At 52.1% G+C, this 17,437-nt stretch overlaps 1 protein-coding gene across 12 annotated transcripts in view; it reads left to right on the top strand.

The window, feature by feature from the left end:
• The window catches only part of HDAC4 (histone deacetylase 4), a 372,535-nt gene that overhangs the window by 168,087 nt on the left and 187,011 nt on the right, over positions 1 to 17,437 (top strand). For 8 of the 12 annotated variants that reach the window (XM_078328916.1, XM_078328922.1, XM_078328923.1 and 5 more), the window contains one exon: positions 3,322 to 3,393. The exons of 1 other annotated variant lie outside the window; for it this stretch is intronic. In XM_078328916.1, the coding sequence (XP_078185042.1) occupies positions 3,322 to 3,393 (72 nt within the window). Of the gene's footprint in view, positions 1 to 3,319; positions 3,487 to 17,437 lie in introns of those variants that run through there. 3 more of the 12 variants (XM_078328921.1, XM_035306234.3, XM_078328915.1) reach the window with 2 other exon arrangements.

The following is a 17,437-nucleotide window of genomic DNA, read 5'->3' as shown; positions in this document are numbered from 1 at the left end:
ACCTCTGTCACAGCACCTTCAGTGTTTGGCTCTTCAATTGTGGCTACTGCCCTGCACGCCCCCCTTTTGTAATGAGGGATGCGGCATTGGTCATACTCCCCAGGTGGACGACCAGGGATGGCCCAGTCCGGGATCTTGTCTTAAAGAGGCTGTGGCCCTGCTTGCAGCTGCCTGGGGCTCATGGGACCTCCACATGTGGGGTGAGCATCCGCACTGAGACCCACGTCTGTGCCGCCGCCTCCAAGGCCCCCGTGTGCTTGAGACACTCCTGCTGTTTTCAGTAGTTCCACACGGCTGCCCCTTCCCTGAGAACAGTTGCTTCCCGTTAACCCAGTGCCGCATCAGAACGGTTTCCCTTCAAGCATTTCCATGTCATTCTGCAAAGACGCGAACATGGCAGTGTGGGGGTTTGAATTTACAGGCTGTTACAGTGCCAGCCAGGCCCAGTGGCACACAGCGAGAACAAGCAGCATCCCTGTGTGGTGTTTGTCCTCGTTCCTGGCAGGGAACTTCCTGAGTGTCGAGAGAGCCTCTCGTCATTCCTAAGGAGGTGCTGCTCATGGGCTTCTGAGATCATGCTAAGGAGGTGGCTTAGGGCAGGACCCCTGGGTAGCCTTGGGATGGGGTAATGACCAGGACCGAGAGGTGAGCAGGGCAGAATGTCCAGCCGCACTGCTGACCCCAGTGGTGCTGAGACAGCGGGCCAGGCACTCAGGACCCTGCCGGCCCCGCCTGCATGTTGCTGTTTACTTGCATCCTTTACGATAAATCGGTCAACATTGTAAAGTGTTTTTTCTGAGTTTTGTGAGCCCTTCTAGCAAATTGTAGAACCTGAGAGGGGCTTGTGGGACCCCCTGATTTATAGCCGATCTTCAGAAGTCCAGGAGGCCCAGGACTTGTGTGTGAAGTGGGGGCTGCCTGTCGGCCTGAGCCCCTAGGCTGTGGCGTGTGTGCTAGCTCCAGGCAGTTAGTGAGAGAGTGGAACTGGGTCACTGGATGCCCAGTTGGTACCAGTTGGCTGGTGTCAGAACCACCCTGCCCATCAGTGGACAGGACTAGACATGTTAAGTCCACGGTCTGGTTTACGTGGGGAATCCACGTGCCCTTAGTGAATGGCATTCTCCTTGGTGTGCCCGCTAGTGCGAGTGTATGATCAATGCCTTCCTGTAGAGTAGGTGGGACACGGCCCAGCCCAGCACCCAGAGAGGTAGGTGAGCCAATACCCACTGAGCTGCGCCGTGACCTGAAACGCGAGTGATGCTTGTGGTTACGGGAACACTGCAGTATGGCGAATTGCAAGTCGAATCGGCTGCACTGAGATCTGATGTGTCTACCTGCTTCAGTGTAGTACAGGTAGCCCGTAATTCGGCCTCATTTATGAACTTGGTGCCAGAGGGAATCCCCTTTCAGGCTCGGGCATAAGGGGCTCACTTCCAGACTCAAGAAGGGGCTTTGCCTGAGCCGGACTCTGGCCCCACTGCTGCTGCTAGCCCCAGGAGGCTTCTTGGTTTCCAGACTTGTGGTTCCAGGGCTTTTGCTGAGATGGAAGCTATGGGTGGGCATTGAGCTGACCACGGGGGGCAGGGGCAGTTCTTGCAGGAGCTGTTGCAGAGCCCTGAAGAGGGCCCCCCCCACTTTGAGTACCCTGCTCCTGCCCTTCCCATTGGAAAACTACATTCAGATCTTCAAAAGTGCCTTCTGCTGTTTCTGAAATTATTTATAGTGGGATTTGGATTAAATATATATACACACACAATGAGCATTTATTTATTTTTAGGAAAAAAGGCTTGCAAGGTACTTCCCATCCCTACGTGGAATGTCTTTCTGAGTTGCAGTGAAGGTTCTCCTGAGGTGTGGCATTAAGTTTACAGTCCAGGGTCCAGCCCATCCCCTTGGCTGTCATCTTCTTTGAGAAAGCCCTGGACTGTGTGAAGACTTGGGACAGTTGCTCAGGTCTGGTGGTTGCTTCTAAGGTGTAACTGTGACCTGCCAGCCTTTCTCCTGCCCCAGAAGCAGAACTGTCTTGCCCCCAGATATGCCCAGTGTCTTATTTCTCTTTCGAAAGCTTTAGCGTTGCCACTTGGGAGGAGCTGCCGCTTGGTTGGAGAGGTACCCGTGGTTTTTGGTTGTTGTCTTAATTTGGATTTTTATTTCTGGCCCCCACGTTTGGTCTCTGCATTGCCCAAGAGCAGCCTCACCTGTGAGCTCCCGCAGGTCCACGCTGGCCTCACACATTCCAGCTCTAGTGTAGGATGGCTTCTGATCCCAAGAGCGTGCTCTCCAGTCTCCCAGGGCTATTGTTCCCACCCTTGGGTATTGAACATCTCCAAGGACAGACAGAGTTTGGCTCTGCTAGGAATTATCTATTTTAGATAAAAAGTGGGCTTTTTTTGGCAGCCATTTGACCTGATGTGAGTTGTTTTTATCATGTTTTAAAACTTGTGTCTGCAGAATCCCACGGCTGCCCTGCAGGGCTGGTGCCCTCTTCTTCACTGAGTAAGGAAGTGACCTCCGCGTGCGAGTCTGTGCTGAGATGCACATTATTGCAGGGCATTTTCCACCACTTGCCAGAAGCTAATCTTAAAAGGAAAGTGTGATCCCTGGAAGTCTTGCCAGAGTTTTCTTTCCTTTCTGCTTGGGGGGTGTAGAAGAATCCCAGGCAGTCTCAATGCAGCCTGCGCCAGGTTTAGGTGGTGGGTGGGCTCCAGTCTCATCTCTGCAGTGAGCAGGAATAGATAGAAGCAGCTCCCGAATACAGTCTAAAAGTGGATTTTAAAGAAAGAACTCTGTACCTTGAGGACACCTGGCGAAGCATTCTCCTCCGTGCCTGTTTGCAGCTGGAGAGGCCCTGGCTCGCCTCCTCCCTGTCCGCACACCGGCGGGTTTGGAGTGCTCCCTGGGCTGCGTTTCTGTGAGCGTCCAGACTGTTTGTGACTATCTGGGCAGAGGAAGAGCTGCTCTTCTCTCTTGATGATCTTAGTGCTTGTGGTCTGCAGAAAAGCCGACTTCTGATCAGCACCAGTGGTTGATGAACAAGTCAGCCCAGATTGCCAAGCCGGTGGCTCTTTGGCCAGAGGCAGGCCCTTGCTGTATCTCAGTAGGAGGTATTCGGAGGTATTCTGGTTATTCTACTAAGAAACCTGGATTTTCTTTGGCAAATACAAATGACCTGTGATGAAACGGAAAGTATCCCCCTTTAAAAGTCGGAAGGACACATGCCTTTCCATTGTTCGGGGTGTCAGTCCCTGCAGACTGCCAGCGTAAAGTATTTTGGCTGAAATGCATGCAGTTTCTCAAGCCAGTGCCTTCTCTGTTCTCCAGATGGACTTTCTGGCCGAGACCAGCCAGTGGAGCTGCTGAATCCTGCCCGCGTGAACCACATGCCCAGCACAGGTAAGTCTGCCCGCTCCTGCCCTGTCCCGCTGGCCTTGCGCAGAGCCAAATAGGCTTTCAGAGACTCTGGCTTATTGGAAGAGTACGGAGAAGGTGAGCAGGAAGGTGTGGGTTTTCAGGTTCACTGAATTTGGGTGCTCTTTCCCGTGGTAAAAGAGGCCATACTTCTTAGAAATGAAAGGGCTCCATGCCTTGTAAGTGACAGAGAAATGCTGATGTTTTTTTCTTCTCTCTGGTGCTAAAGGATGTGTTTTTCCCAAAGGCACCAGCTACTTGGTTTAGGTGTAACCCCTGGCCCTGATCCCTGCGAAGGCCTGTGGGAGAGAGCTCTGAGCTTGCAGTGAGCCGGGCTGGGTCCCACTAGCCACAGGACCATGGGCAGACCACGCCTTTTCTGTAGCCACCAGCTTTTGTTGATTAAATGAGTCAGTGACATCATCTGTCTTCCAAGTACCTTCAGGTTCTTTAACAAAAAAAGCATCAGTTGTGATCAGAAATATTTCACTCCATAGGTGATTTTTATTTATTTATATATTTGTTTATTCTGAGATAGAGTCTCACTCTGTCGCCCAGGCTGGAGTTCTGTGGCACGATCTTGGCTCACTGCAACCTCCACCTCCTGGGTTCAGTCAAGTCTCCTACCTCAGCCTCCCAAGTAGGTGGGCTTACAGGCATGTGCCACCACACCCAGGTGATTTTTTGTGTTTTTAGTAGAGACAATGTTTCACTATACTGGCCAGGCTGGTCTTGAGCTCCTGACCTCAAGTGATCCGCCCTCCTCGACTTCCCAAAATGTTGAGATTACAAGCGTGAGCCACCTCGCTCAGCCTCATAGGTAACATTTTATTTTATTTTATCTTTTTAAAGGTGGGATTTCACCATGTTGGTCAGGCTGGTCTTGAACTCCTGACCTCAGGTGATTCGTCCACCTTGGCCTCCAAAGTGCTTGGATTACAAGCATGAGCACCACACCTGGCCTATAGGTAACATTTTAAAGTGCTCCAAGTCTATAGGCCATGGAAACAGATTTTTTTTCCCCTTTTCTTTTTCTGTAAAACCCCTGTTTCCACTTAGAATCCTCCAGGGTTGAAACTCGTTGTGAGGGTACCATTCTTCCCAGCCACGCCGCCTCACCCGGAATAAAATCCGAACCTCCCGAAGGCATGGGGCTGAGGGAAACCGTGTCCCCTTCCACACACGTCCTTCAGGGCAGCATGGCTGGGACTTTCGGGGACTACGCACTGAGGCCTGGGTCTCTGGCCTTGGCTCTCCTGCACCCTCCTTGACAGGCAGCCCTTGCTGCCACCTGCACCACCTGCACCCTCCAGTGCCCCAGTGAGACCTACACGTCACTCTGAAAAGAAGTTAAGGCCAGCTGAAGCCAGGCCGGGCATTTCCAAGAAGAGATGTCTTTCTTGGCCTTGTGATTCTCCCAGGTTGGCCAGGTTTTCTGTCATTTTCCAAACCCGGAGTTCCGGAGGTGTCTTTGCCCTGCTTCCAGAAGGCTGTGTCCGTGGGGTACGGTGCCCTGGCCTCTTGGGGGATGCTCAGGGGCTCCTTTCTGTTTTCACACCTTGGTTTTATTCTGCATTGTTACTGGTCAGGCAGCTTGTTTTTCACCCCAGCACACTGGGGTCTGGGGGAGCAGTGGGGAGCTTTACATACCACGGGAAGCTGCAGTTTTAAGATTTTGGCTCATGTCAGCAGTTTCGGTTTTCACTTTCTCTCGCATTCACCTCACTGGCGTTGTTTCCGTGTAAGCTCTGACTTCTGTAGCTGGGCATTTTTGGGACAACTTGCTTGTGCTCAGCCAGGCGTGGCACAAGGGTAACAGGGTTTTTTGGTAGCTTGATGGTAAATATGCAGTTTCCATGTGAACCTAACAAAGCGGGCTTCAGGTTAACCTTCGGAAGCACACCCTGCCTGTGTAGACCTGGCATGGGATCCCGGCTCGCGGTCAGGCAGTCCGGGCCTTCAGCCTCCTGCAAAGGGGACCTGGGGCCTGCCCACGCTGCTGGTTTGCTCTGGGAGCTCAGCGAGTTGATGAGCAGCTCGGTTTTGTTTTCTCATTTCTTAGCCAGGGATGGTAATGCCTGTCTTCAGAGTTCTCTCATAAAGATAAAAGATGCGCATCAGCTTTTTAGAACTTCCTCAGTAAATGCCATCTCAGCATCCGATTGACTAGTACTGAGGAACGCCTATGATGTCGCCTTTACATGCCAGTTCGAGGCCTGCGCCTCTCCTGCAGCCTGTCACCCTCATTCTCTTCCTTTGGGGCGAGCCACCGCTCTTGAGAGGTGGCTCATGTAGGGAATGCTGTCCCATGAGGCTGACGCTGACTATTTGCCTTCCTTGTAACCAGGTTCCAAATTGGTCGAAGACAGTGCCGTATCTCCTGGCATTTATTGCAGATTCGTGCACGGGTTGGTGAGCGTGGTGGGAGTGTTTGCAGAGTAATTTTAAATAATGTAGCAGCAGTGCCCAGGAACAGTGGGCAGAGAAAGGATGCACGCGTGTGCAGCAGTCCTGTATGACACAGGTCACTGAGGCTGCACACCAGCCTGAGCCGTAGAAGCCTCTCGTGTGAAGCCTGCTCTTGCATACGGCATTCTGGTCATTTCAACCCGCTGTAAAATACTACAAAGAAATACTGATCTCAGGTAAGGTGATAATTTGAAAATGGATAGGAAATTGTCTTCAAAGCCACATTTTATGATATGGGAGTAGAAACATTTTGAGGTGTATTTTTATGTCAATCCCAAATTGCTATTATACATTTCTTAATGATTAAATTTAATCTTAACTATTCTTTTGACATTTGAAGGTGTGGAAACACACACACACACACACACACACACACGTATGTGTATAAAATTGTCAGGAATGACTCCAGCATTCGCCATGAGCTCTGGCTCCCTCTGAACAGATGAGCATGTACTCGGGACAGGAAGGGTCCTCGGTGGCCTCCCGAGGTTGATCTGCCCCATTTCCTGGCCATTCTCTCGTGTGGATGGTCTCGTGTTCAACACAGCCTTTTTCTGATCATGGTTCTGTCTCAATACACTTTAGTCCTAATAAATTCCCACTTCCAACAGAAAAGCACTTTTCCTACCATGGATTTGTGCACCATTGAAGTTGAGGTTTTCGAAGTGTCAGATGAGCATGTCACGTCTTTGGGAAAGTCTGCACAGGTTGAGCGTCTCTTCCCTGAAATGCTTGGAAGTGGACGTGTTTTGCATGTTGGATCTTTTTGAAACTTGGAATATTTGCATTATACTCACTGGTTGAGAATCCTAAGTCTAAAAATTTAAAATCAGAAATGCTGACAATGAGCGTTGCCTTTGAGTGCCACCATGAAGAAGTTTGGGATTTGGAGGCATTTTGGGGGTTGGTTTTGGGTTTGGGATATTGTCACCTGTGCTGGAGGAAGAAAAGGGCAAAATACCTTTTGTCCTAGATCAACTTTGATTTCTTCTACTTCCCTTATGACTTTTTATCTGTAGACTTTGCTTCTTTTTATTTCTTTTTTAAAATGTTAGTTATAAAGTAGCTCTGTGGTAGAAGAAAGCATAACCATTTGCCTGCCACTGAGATGTAATAGACGTGGCGTCAGTGCGACTCCATCTTTGCCTCCTGTTTATGCTTTGGGTAGGTGGACTGCCAGAGTTGTGGGCATGGCTGTGCTCTTCCCCCTCCTGCCAGCTGTTGCTCACTTGGTGAAGGAAGGGCCACCCTTGGAGAGGACTTGGCACAGAGGCAGAGCCCAGGCGGAGACGTGGCGGCAGGAGCTCATGACCCCCGGTTCTCTGCCAGAGCCGTGTGTTTTCCCATGGATTTAGCAAGCAGAGTCACTGGCCCAGAGTGAGGTTGGGAAGGAGCTGTTGGGGAGTGAGGACAGAGGAGAAGCTATGGCATCAGTCACTGGCCAGGAGAGCAGCAGAATGTCAGATGGGATCACAAACCACTGCCCAGGGGCGGAATCACGGTGAGCTTAAAAACTCTTATACTCAGTCGTTCACTTTGGAATCACTATAATATGGGCTTAAGTGTTAGAGCAGACTCCCCCCTTCCTGCCTATAAAAGCAGTGCGGGTTTATTGTAGAAAAAGTGACATGCACGAAAGTGCTAGGTGTTGGGTTCCGAGGCTGGAGGGTGAGGTGGCTCCGCCCCCTCTCACCCCCCCCCACCCAAGGCCTTGCAGGTGCTCGGTAACCCCCATCGTGCAGAGAGGGGTTCGGGGAGGATGCCTCAGGCGTCCAGGAGCAAACTGGAGGCCAACAAGAAACTTCAGTAATAACAGGAAGTGTGGACGAAGGACTTTCCGTCAACCAGACGCCATGCCGAGGGCTTCCGGCCCCCACGGCACTGCTCTACACAGCGACCGGGCGCCCTGTCTCCTGGACCCACTCCTGCCCTGTAGAAGGAAAGCCAGAGCCTTGGATTGAATCCCGTGGCTGCTGTCACAGCATCGCGCAGCATATGCATTACAGGACAGGGACACGTGTCTGCCCCAAGGACTGCGCTACTGGGAGATTGACAGCCTCAGAGGACGTCATGCCCTTCATCGCCCAAAGAGGATGTGGAGGCCAGTGTTGAGGATGGAACGCTGGACTAAAGAGAAGCATGCTCCGCCGTTCCTAAGGCATAGGGTGGCAGTTACACCACCCCCTGTCCCTGTGTCCCTGTGTATCTGTCAGAGTTACGGAGGATTCTTTTTAAGGCTCTACTTTGAAAGCACCATTTTTAAAAGAAAATTCTGGAACCTTAAAGGGGATTAACTAGTAACTGTAGAGAAACTCTCCAAAATAACGCAAAATTCCTGCTTGGCTTCAGTGTCAGACTCCCAAAGCTAAGGGGTGTTTGGCCACCCGTCTGTGGCAGGGGCTGCTGAGTTCCAGACGCTGCTCTTTCATTTGGAACAGGCACTGTTTGAGGCTGGCAGGTGCCGGGAGCTCGTGCCGCCTCCTGGATGTGTTTTGTTTGGTGAGAAGAAAGTGGAATCTGGTACAAGGCGGCAAGCATGCGTGACCTCGGGAAGCTTCGGTCTCCCTGCATTGGCACCGGAAGCTGCTAATTACCTTCGGACACAGAGCCCGCGGCCACAGGGTCCTTGGTTGTGATATCCTTACATGGTGCCTCTTTGCGAGTTTTTCACGTAAAGTTGGGGTTTCTAGGGTTTGGAGAGGACCCAGTGAAGGACCCATAGCTGCCTTTGGCGGTTCCTCGAGTGGTCCCCACGGAAAGGCCGGGCAGGAATGGCGGGAAGAAGGGAGCCCACGGTGGCCTCTTCCTGGCGGCACGGCCGTGACTCGGCTGTTCTCCTCAGATCCGGGGAAGTGTCTTTGCGGAGTCAACTCCCTGCGGCCACGGACTCTGCCGCGCGCCAGCCGCGGTGGCATTGCCAGGTCGGTCGGGTCCGCCGCCGGACATGCCTGCTTTGCTTTTCTGCTCGCTTGGTTTTAATTTTTGGAGGTAAAACGAAGTGTACAATGCAGAGACATCAAAGTTAAGTCAAGTTGTTTGTGTAAACTGAAGTAAAATTCCAAGCCCTCTAACCCAGTGAATGGACCCCCTTTTTGGCCAAGGGATCCCAAGAACCTTGGAAAGTGAGTGGAGGTGGTGATGGGAATGGGGCTGTGCAGGGGTCCTTGGTTCCTCCTCCTGCTGGAGTTTAGGCGCTGCTGACCAGCGTTAGCATGAGGACGCAGTGACAGCAGTGAACTTCCCGATTCCAGCCCGACGCTGGGATGGCAGCATGTGACGGAGAGCAGGCCCTGAAGGGGATGAAAGTATTATACCCAGGATATATTCCTTCTGCATATTTTCAGTGGCCGTAGAAAACTGCCTCAGGCGGGGGAAATGTGCATTCTGGAGAGAAATGCCATGCCCTTTCCAGGTCTTTCTTTCCTGATCCAGGAGAGATTTAACTACATGTCACCTTCTAAGGTCCCATGAGAGACATCTGCCATCTGTTCACTCTGAAGCCTGCTTCCTGGACACTTCATCCACACAGCAAGAACCCCCGCTTATCTCAATTCAAACATTTCTTTATGCCGACGTCAGCTCTTCAGCCATAAAATCTTTCCGTCTGTCTAGGACATGTGATACCCTCACGCTACTCCTTCAAGGTGTTGTGGGCCAGACCAGCGTGTACCTTACATGTGTTGCCTGTAGCTGCTGTCTCCCTGACGCATAAAACCAGCGTGTAATGTGACCACCTCGGGCACATGTTCTCAGGACCTCCAGAGGCTGTGTCCTGAGCCAGTGCCTCATATTTGACTTAAAATCAACCTCTTCAAATGTTTTACAGAGTTTGGCTTTTTTTGTCAACATTTGAAAAATCTGAAAAGAATTCCCATGGTTTGATTCCCTTAGTTCAAACTCATATTGAGAGTTTGTCCACTGCCCTCCGTCACGTTGCCCTGAGGTTGGTCTGAATAGCTGGGACTCAGAGGCCAGGCGCAGGAGGCTGCTGCCACGTGCTTTTATGAGCTGACTGCCGTACAGCCTTGTCCCGGGATGCTCTGCATGTGTCGTGAACAGTTACCAGCAATTAGAGATGCTTTAAGACTCACTTCAGGGGTGACTCAGGTGAATTGTCCCTGTCACTGTATTCAATTTCTTCATTTATTATTTTATTTATTTAGTTAGACACAGAGTGTCACTCTGTTTCCCGGCTGGAGTGCAGTGGCATGATCTCGGCTCACTGCAACCTCTGTCTCCCAGGTTCAAGTGATTCTCCTGCCTCAGCCTCCCAAAGTGCTGGGATTACAGATGTGAGCCACTGTGTCCGGCCCCCATTACTTTACAGCTGAGAATAGTTTTGGCCCAGAAGCTGTGCCCTGCTGCTTGGTTACTGCCTTGTTCACTGGATATGGTGTCGAGTCATCCTCAAATTCCAGTTTCCCTGGGATGGCTGAAGGCACATTACCTCTGAAGAGTTTCACAAGGTGCTGTTTTTCAAGGCCTTTCATCCCCACGCCTTCTTCCCCACTCCTTCTGGTCTGCCATCCTCGTCCCTCTCCTCCCTGAAAACTTCAGATACTCCCGTTTTTCTCTTACGCTGTGTGCCTTTGCCCCTGGAGGACAGTCGCTTCTGCTTCTGCTCTCCCTCCCGTCAGATCTGTGACCTCCCATGAGCAGTCACATGTCAGGCTTCTCTGGAAACAGTACCTTTCACGTGGCATACACAAACCATATTTCCACCCCGTTCACTTTGCTCCTTACTCTCACGGCGAAAGCTCTCTCCTGCCCTTCCGCTTCAGGCTCCGTATTGTAAGAGGCCAGGGAAGGATGAGGTCCTGGGCCCCCCTGCCCTACCCCACGCTGAGTTGCTCCAGGGCCTGGGAGCCAGGCAGACCTGGGGGCAGCACAGTCTGCCTGTCCCGTCTGCCGTGTGACCTCTAGCAGGCTGCTCCTCCCCAGTGTCCTGTAGCTCCTGGGTCCTGGACCAGGGCGCAGGGAGCGAGGGCAAGTGTCTGGCGCGGCGTCAGGCACATGGGACGGGTCTGTGTTCTCTTGCACTCTTGCTTCGGTGCCCTCTGGTCTGCCTGGTCCCAGGCTTGTGGCTCTGCCGCTTCCTGCAGCATCCCTAGGACTGTCTCAAGGGAAACTAAGCCCAGCGGATGCTGGGAAGCAGAACAGGAAGGCTTGAATTTCATTGAAAATGTGTCTTGAGAAGATTCCTGTGGATGGAACTGGTTAGGAGACATAGCAGGGGGCCTGGGCCACCCTGCAGTAGCTGCCGCTGGACCTGCAACCTGCTGGACCTGGTCTGTGTGGCGGTGACTCTCAGGCAGCTGCTGAGTCAGTCACATCTGCCTTCAGAGGGCCCTGCTGGCTTTTCCTCCTGTGAGCCCCTCCGAGGCTTAGTTGCTAATTTGACTGGGCAAAGACTGCTGTGGCTGAGATGCGCCCTCCTGTCCTGCACTCCAGGGCTGCCTCCTGCTTCTGGTCACTGTCTTTGGAGGGCCTGTCTTCCCTTCTGTCTGTCTGTCTTTCCCCCAGGTGCTTGTCTGTCCAGCTCTGCCTTCTGTGGCCAGTCTTCCTGGCATTTCTGGTGAGCGCGGCTGTCTGCCATCATTTGCAGAGGGCACTGAGACTGACGGTACCTACAGGGGCATACATGGTGCCGGCTGCTGGGGGCTGCCTGGTGCCGGCTGCTGGGGGCTGCCTGGTCCCGCTTGGCAGTGGTGTCCAGCAGGCTGGCTGCCCCTGTCCTGGGGCAGGAAGACCAGGACATCTCACATGTAGCTGGGCAGCTTCCACTGGGTCACAGAACTTCTCCAGAGGGGAGTAGTCCCTGGGCTCTGCCAGCCACCTGGGGTTAGCTGGGGGTGGGGCCCTGCGCTCCCTGACCAGGCCTTTCATTCTCCTTCACCTCCAGTCCTGGTGCCACCAGCCCTGTGCCCTGGAGGTCTGTGTGACTGAGACTGGTCTGCCCCTCCCTTGGCCCACCCGGCTGATTGGTCAGCTTTGCTGTCTGTGATACCTATTCACCCAGGTCCTTTCTGACTTCAGAGTTTTATGGCTGCCCTCTCATCTGTGTGTGTGTGTGTTGGTGTGTCTTTCTAAACAATCTACACGCTCTTTCAGTAGGATCTTGGAGGGAGCACGACAGCCTGATTGTGTTCATTCTGTTATTTTTGACCAGAAATGCCCCTGTAGCTCTTACATGCCACCCCGTGGCTGGCAAGTGGGACCTGTGCTCCCCACCCGGCCAAGGACACTGCTCCCTGCCAGTCCTGCCCTCGAGCCTGCTGCCTCACTTTTCAGCTGGCTCCTTCCCTGTCCCTGGTGCTTGAGGCAGAAAGCTGGAAACGTCCATCCTGGGTGGAAGCTGGATTGTCTGGGTTATTGCTGTCCATCACAGGGTGTTCTACCCCATGACATTTCATGGTGTTGTTGCTTAGACCTGAAGAGCTATGAAGAGCTTACTGCCTGCCCGCAGCAAGGAACGCGCGTCGTAAGGAAGCAAACGGTGACTGGTTGGGGTGTCGTGGAGAATTGGGCCGACTGTCAGAGAAGCCTCTGGGCACTTCCACACCAAACCCCGATGGGGTGGAGCTAGTGACTGGTTGTTTCTCTACTTTTAGGGAAAGAGGAAGCCAAGTGGCAGTCCCTGCCGTGCCCCTGAGGTCCGTGTTGATACAGAATGCAGAGCAGTGTCCCTCAGGATATCTAGGGAGGTTTCCACAGTTCCAAGCGATGATTGGGTGGGAGAAGGGATTTTTTCCCGCTGGGAATCTGGTTGGCTTGTGCATTCGAGCCGTGCTGGCTGCAGAATTATCATCCCGGAAGGAATTCTGCATCATGACATCACTTGGACTTAGAGAGTTTCTTATCTGTTTTCTTTCATTACCAGCTTTGTGTGCTTTCTGGCTGTGGATTGTAACATGTTTCCAGAGAGCCTTTGGACCCTTCAGTGGCATCTTAAAACCGGTGCCACCGGGACGAGGGAGAGGGCTGTTTGCTGCCCCTTGCCTGTGTTAGGTTGTTGCGGTCCAGCTGAAAGGGTGCTCCCTCTCAGCGGCCGCCTTTGACCCTAATGCCATGTTTTCACCCTACCAACACCACATCCCCTACCAGAGGGACCTGCCCATTGTTTGAGGAAGGTTTCCATTTCTGGACCTCACAGCAAGATGCGCACTGTCACATGTGATGCAGAACCAAACTCAGGCTCTCTGTTTTCCCCATGGGGGGCTCCGAGGGGCCATCAGAGCCAGGTAAGGGTGGACCAGGTTGTCCCCTGAGTGGCAGGAATGTGGCCACGCCTGAGGAAGGGGCTGGCACTTCTTTCAATTCTGCAGCTGTCTACTGAGCACCCAGCCCAGCCTGGGCCTCCTCGGGCGGGACGACCTCCCCGCTGCCTTCCTGGTCTCCATGTCCTGCTCCAGAGCCAGCCAGGCTCCACCTTCCATCCAGGTGCTTCTTATCGCTCCCGGGCGGGGGCAGCCCTGCTGGCGGTGACTCTCCGGAGACTGGCCCTGCCTTCTCGGACCTGCTCACGGGTGCGTTTCCTATTTCATTCATTCCTGTTCTTACTGCTGTTCTTTCTCTGAGTTTACTTGCATATTGCTGTTCTTTTAGGTTGAGCATTTCACTTGGGAGTTTTTAGCCTTCTTCCTTTTGGTTGCTGGAAGCATTCGGGGTTCTATGCAGCGCCTTCCTTGGGGTGCAAACAGGGCTGCTTTGGGGAAGTTCCATTTCGTAGTATTTAATTTGTAAAGCGTATTACATTAATACTTTGTAAAGTCTGACTGTTTCTCAAGAGAGTTATTTTGAAATTTGTTTTTTGGTTCCTTTTTCCTGTGAAGCAAATGAAATATTTAGAAGTGTTTTTTGGTTTCTGAGAGTCTGAACTTTCCAAGTCATCTTTTTTTGGTATTGATTTCTAATTTACTGCATTATGGTTAGAAATTACCCAGCCTTTAAATTTTACTGAGACTTGCTTTGTGGTCGGTTTTTATGAATCTTTAATGTATGTTTGAGAAGAGTTTGAATTTCTAGTTGTTGGTTGATAGATTCTAAATATGCGCATTTAGTCAGACTCACTGACTGTATGATGTACATCGTTAGAAGGTGCGCGTCTAGTCAGACTCACTGACTGTATGATCTACACCATTAGAGGATGCGCGTCGAGTCAGACTCACTGACTGTATGATCTACACCGTTGGAGGATGTGCGTCTAGTCAGACTCACTGACTGTATGATCTACACCGTTAGAGGATGCGCGTCGAGTCAGACTCACTGACTGTATGATCTACACCGTTAGAGGATGCGCTTCTAGTCAGACTCCCCGACTGTATGATCTACACCGTTAGAGGATGCGCTTCTAGTCAGACTCCCCGACTGTATGATCTACACCGTTAGAGGATGCGCGTCGAGTCAGACTCCCCGACTGTATGATCTACACCGTTAGAGGATGCGCGTCTAGTCAGACTCCCTGACTGTATGATCTACACCGTTAGAGGATGCGCGTGTAGTCAGACTCCCCGACTGTATGATCTACACCGTTAGAGGATGCGCATCTAGTCAGACTCCCCGACTGTATGATCTACACCGTTAGAGGATGCGCGTCGAGTCAGACTCACTGACTGTATGATCTCCACCGTTAGAGGATGCGCATCTAGTCAGACTCCCCGACTGTATGATCTACACTGTTAGAGGATGCGCGTCTAGTCAGACTCCCTGACTGTATGATCTACACCGTTAGAGGATGCGCGTCTAGTCAGACTCCCCGACTGTATGATCTACACCGTTAGAGGATGCGCGTCTAGTCAGACTCCCTGACTGTATGATCTACACCGTTAGAGGATGCGCGTCTAGTCAGACTCCCTGACTGTATGATCTACACCGTTAGAGGATGCGCGTCTAGTCAGACTCCCCGACTGTATGATCTACACCGTTAGAGGATGCGCGTCTAGTCAGACTCACTGACTGTATGATCTACACCGTTAGAGGATGCGCGTCTAGTCAGACTCCCTGACTGTATGATCTACACCGTTAGAGGATGCGCATCTAGTCAGACTCCCCGACTGTATGATCTACACCGTTAGAGGATGCGCGTCGAGTCAGACTCCCCGACTGTATGATCTACACCGTTAGAGGATGCGCGTCGAGTCAGACTCCCCGACTGTATGATCTACACCGTTAGAGGATGCGCGTCTAGTCACACTCCCCGACTGTATGATCTACACCGTTAGAGGATGCGCGTCGAGTCAGACTCCCCGACTGTATGATCTACACCGTTAGAGGATGCGCGTCTAGTCAGACTCCCCGACTGTATGATCTACACCGTTAGAGGATGCGCGTCTAGTCAGACTCCCCGACTGTATGATCTACACCGTTAGAGGATGCGCGTCGAGTCAGACTCCCCGACTGTATGATCTACACCGTTAGAGGATGCGCGTCTAGTCAGACTCCCCGACTGTATGATCTACACCGTTAGAGGATGCGCATCGAGTCAGACTCACTGACTGTATGATCTACACCGTTAGAGGATGCGCGTCTAGTCAGACTCCCCGACTGTATGATCTACACCGTTAGAGGATGCGCGTCTAGTCAGACTCCCCGACTGTATGATCTACACCGTTAGAGGATGCGCGTCTAGTCAGACTCACTGACTGTATGATCTACACCCTTGGAGGATGCGCGTCTAGTCAGACTCCCCGACTGTATGATCTACACCGTTAGAGGATGCGCTTCTAGTCAGACTCCCCGACTGTATGATCTACACCGTTAGAAGGTGCGCGTCGAGTCAGACTCCCCGACTGTATGATCTACACCGTTAGAGGATGCGCGTCTAGTCAGACTCCCCGACTGTATGATCTACACCGTTAGAGGATGCGCTTCTAGTCAGACTCACTGACTGTATGATCTACACCGTTAGAGGATGCGCGTCTAGTCAGACTCACTGACTGTATGATCTACACTGTTAGAGGATGCGCGTCTAGTCAGACTCACTGACTGTATGATCTACACCGTTAGAAGGCGCGCGTCGAGTCAGACTCACTGACTGTATGATCTACACCGTTAGAGGATTCGCGTCGAGTCAGACTCACTGACTGTATGATCTACACCGTTGGAAGATGCGCATCGAGTCAGACTCCCCGACTGTATGATCTACACCGTTAGAGGATGCGCGTCTAGTCAGACTCACTGACTGTATGATCTACACCGTTAGAGGATGCGCGTCTAGTCAGACTCCCTGACTGTATGATCTACATCGTTAGAGGATGCGCGTCTAGTCAGACTCACTGACTGTATGATCTACACTGTTAGAAGATGCGCATTTAGTCAGATTAAACTCATTTGTTCATTCCTTCCTTCATTCATTTCTTCCTTCATTCATTTATTCACTCATTCATGTATTCCTTCCTTCATTTCCTTGCTTATTCATATTGATCGGGACTTCTGATGCCAGGTCCTGCCCTTGGTATGTGGAGTACATGTATTTGTGATTGACACAGAGACCCCTGTTTCGTGGCGCCCGTGGTACCCTGGGAGGAAGAAAGGAAACTAGTAAAGGCACCAGTAAACAGTAGAGCAGAGAAGGCAGAGCGGGGCTCGGGAACGAGGGGCTGTGAAACAGTAGAGCAGGGACGGCAGAGTGGGGCTCGGGAACGAGGGGCTGTGATTTTACACCCGCTGGTGAGGGCCGGCCTCCTCAAAAGGTGAGCAGACGTTTGCAGGCCAAAGACCCGGTCAGGAGGAGAGGGAGCGGGCTGCGCCGGAGACTTTCAAAGGCCAGGGTCATCAATTAGGGATGGCCTCTGAGGGAAATGGGGTCTCCTGAGGGTTCTGAGCAGGGAAGTGACACCATGTGACCTGTGCTGTAGAGAATGCAGTGGCCATGGGGGCAGGCATGGGAGGAGCAGGGAGACCCACCAGGGTCTGGGAGCATCCCAGGTAGTGGATGGGGATCAGCCCAGGTGGATGGAGTGGAAATGTAGAAAATCGGACAGATTGTAGAGCGATTTGCCATCGGTGGGATTGCCTGAGGTTGCAGGTGGGCTGTGCAGGAAGCAGAAGAGTCCAGGGTACCCTCAGGATTTTTGGCTCTAAGCATCTGCTGATGGCGTTGCATTTGGGGAATGTGGGTGGAGCAGACCTTGTGCTGGATGGGGATTAGTGTGAATCCATGCAGTGGTTTCAGAGCTTGATACACTGAGTGGTATGCGTTTGCGAGCCTGAGCTGAACTTGGGAGGGGCCTGCGCTGGGTATTCATAGCAGAAAATAATGGAAAGATCCACGCCTCTTCCAGGCACTGGGTCTCCTCCACGCAAGGTCTACAAAGTAGACTTCATGTCTTTTCCTTTTTTTTTTGACAGTGATTAGTGCTAGCACACATCTTCTGCCAAATCCTACCTTGACATGTTGCTGCAGGTGAGAGAGTTGGTGGCTCCAGGATCTCCTTGTTGGGCAGAGAGTGTGAGTGCATTCTTTACATCCAGCAGCAAGGTCCTGCTCAAAGTGGGACTCATGGTTGCTGCTAATGACAGCAATGAGGAGGACACTGATGGCCACAGGGCCACTTACCAA

This window comes from Callithrix jacchus, chromosome 6 (assembly GCF_049354715.1).
Source record: "Callithrix jacchus isolate 240 chromosome 6, calJac240_pri, whole genome shotgun sequence".
Lineage (NCBI taxonomy): Eukaryota > Metazoa > Chordata > Mammalia > Primates > Cebidae > Callithrix > Callithrix jacchus.
This window is presented reverse-complemented; position numbering and strand designations above follow the sequence as displayed.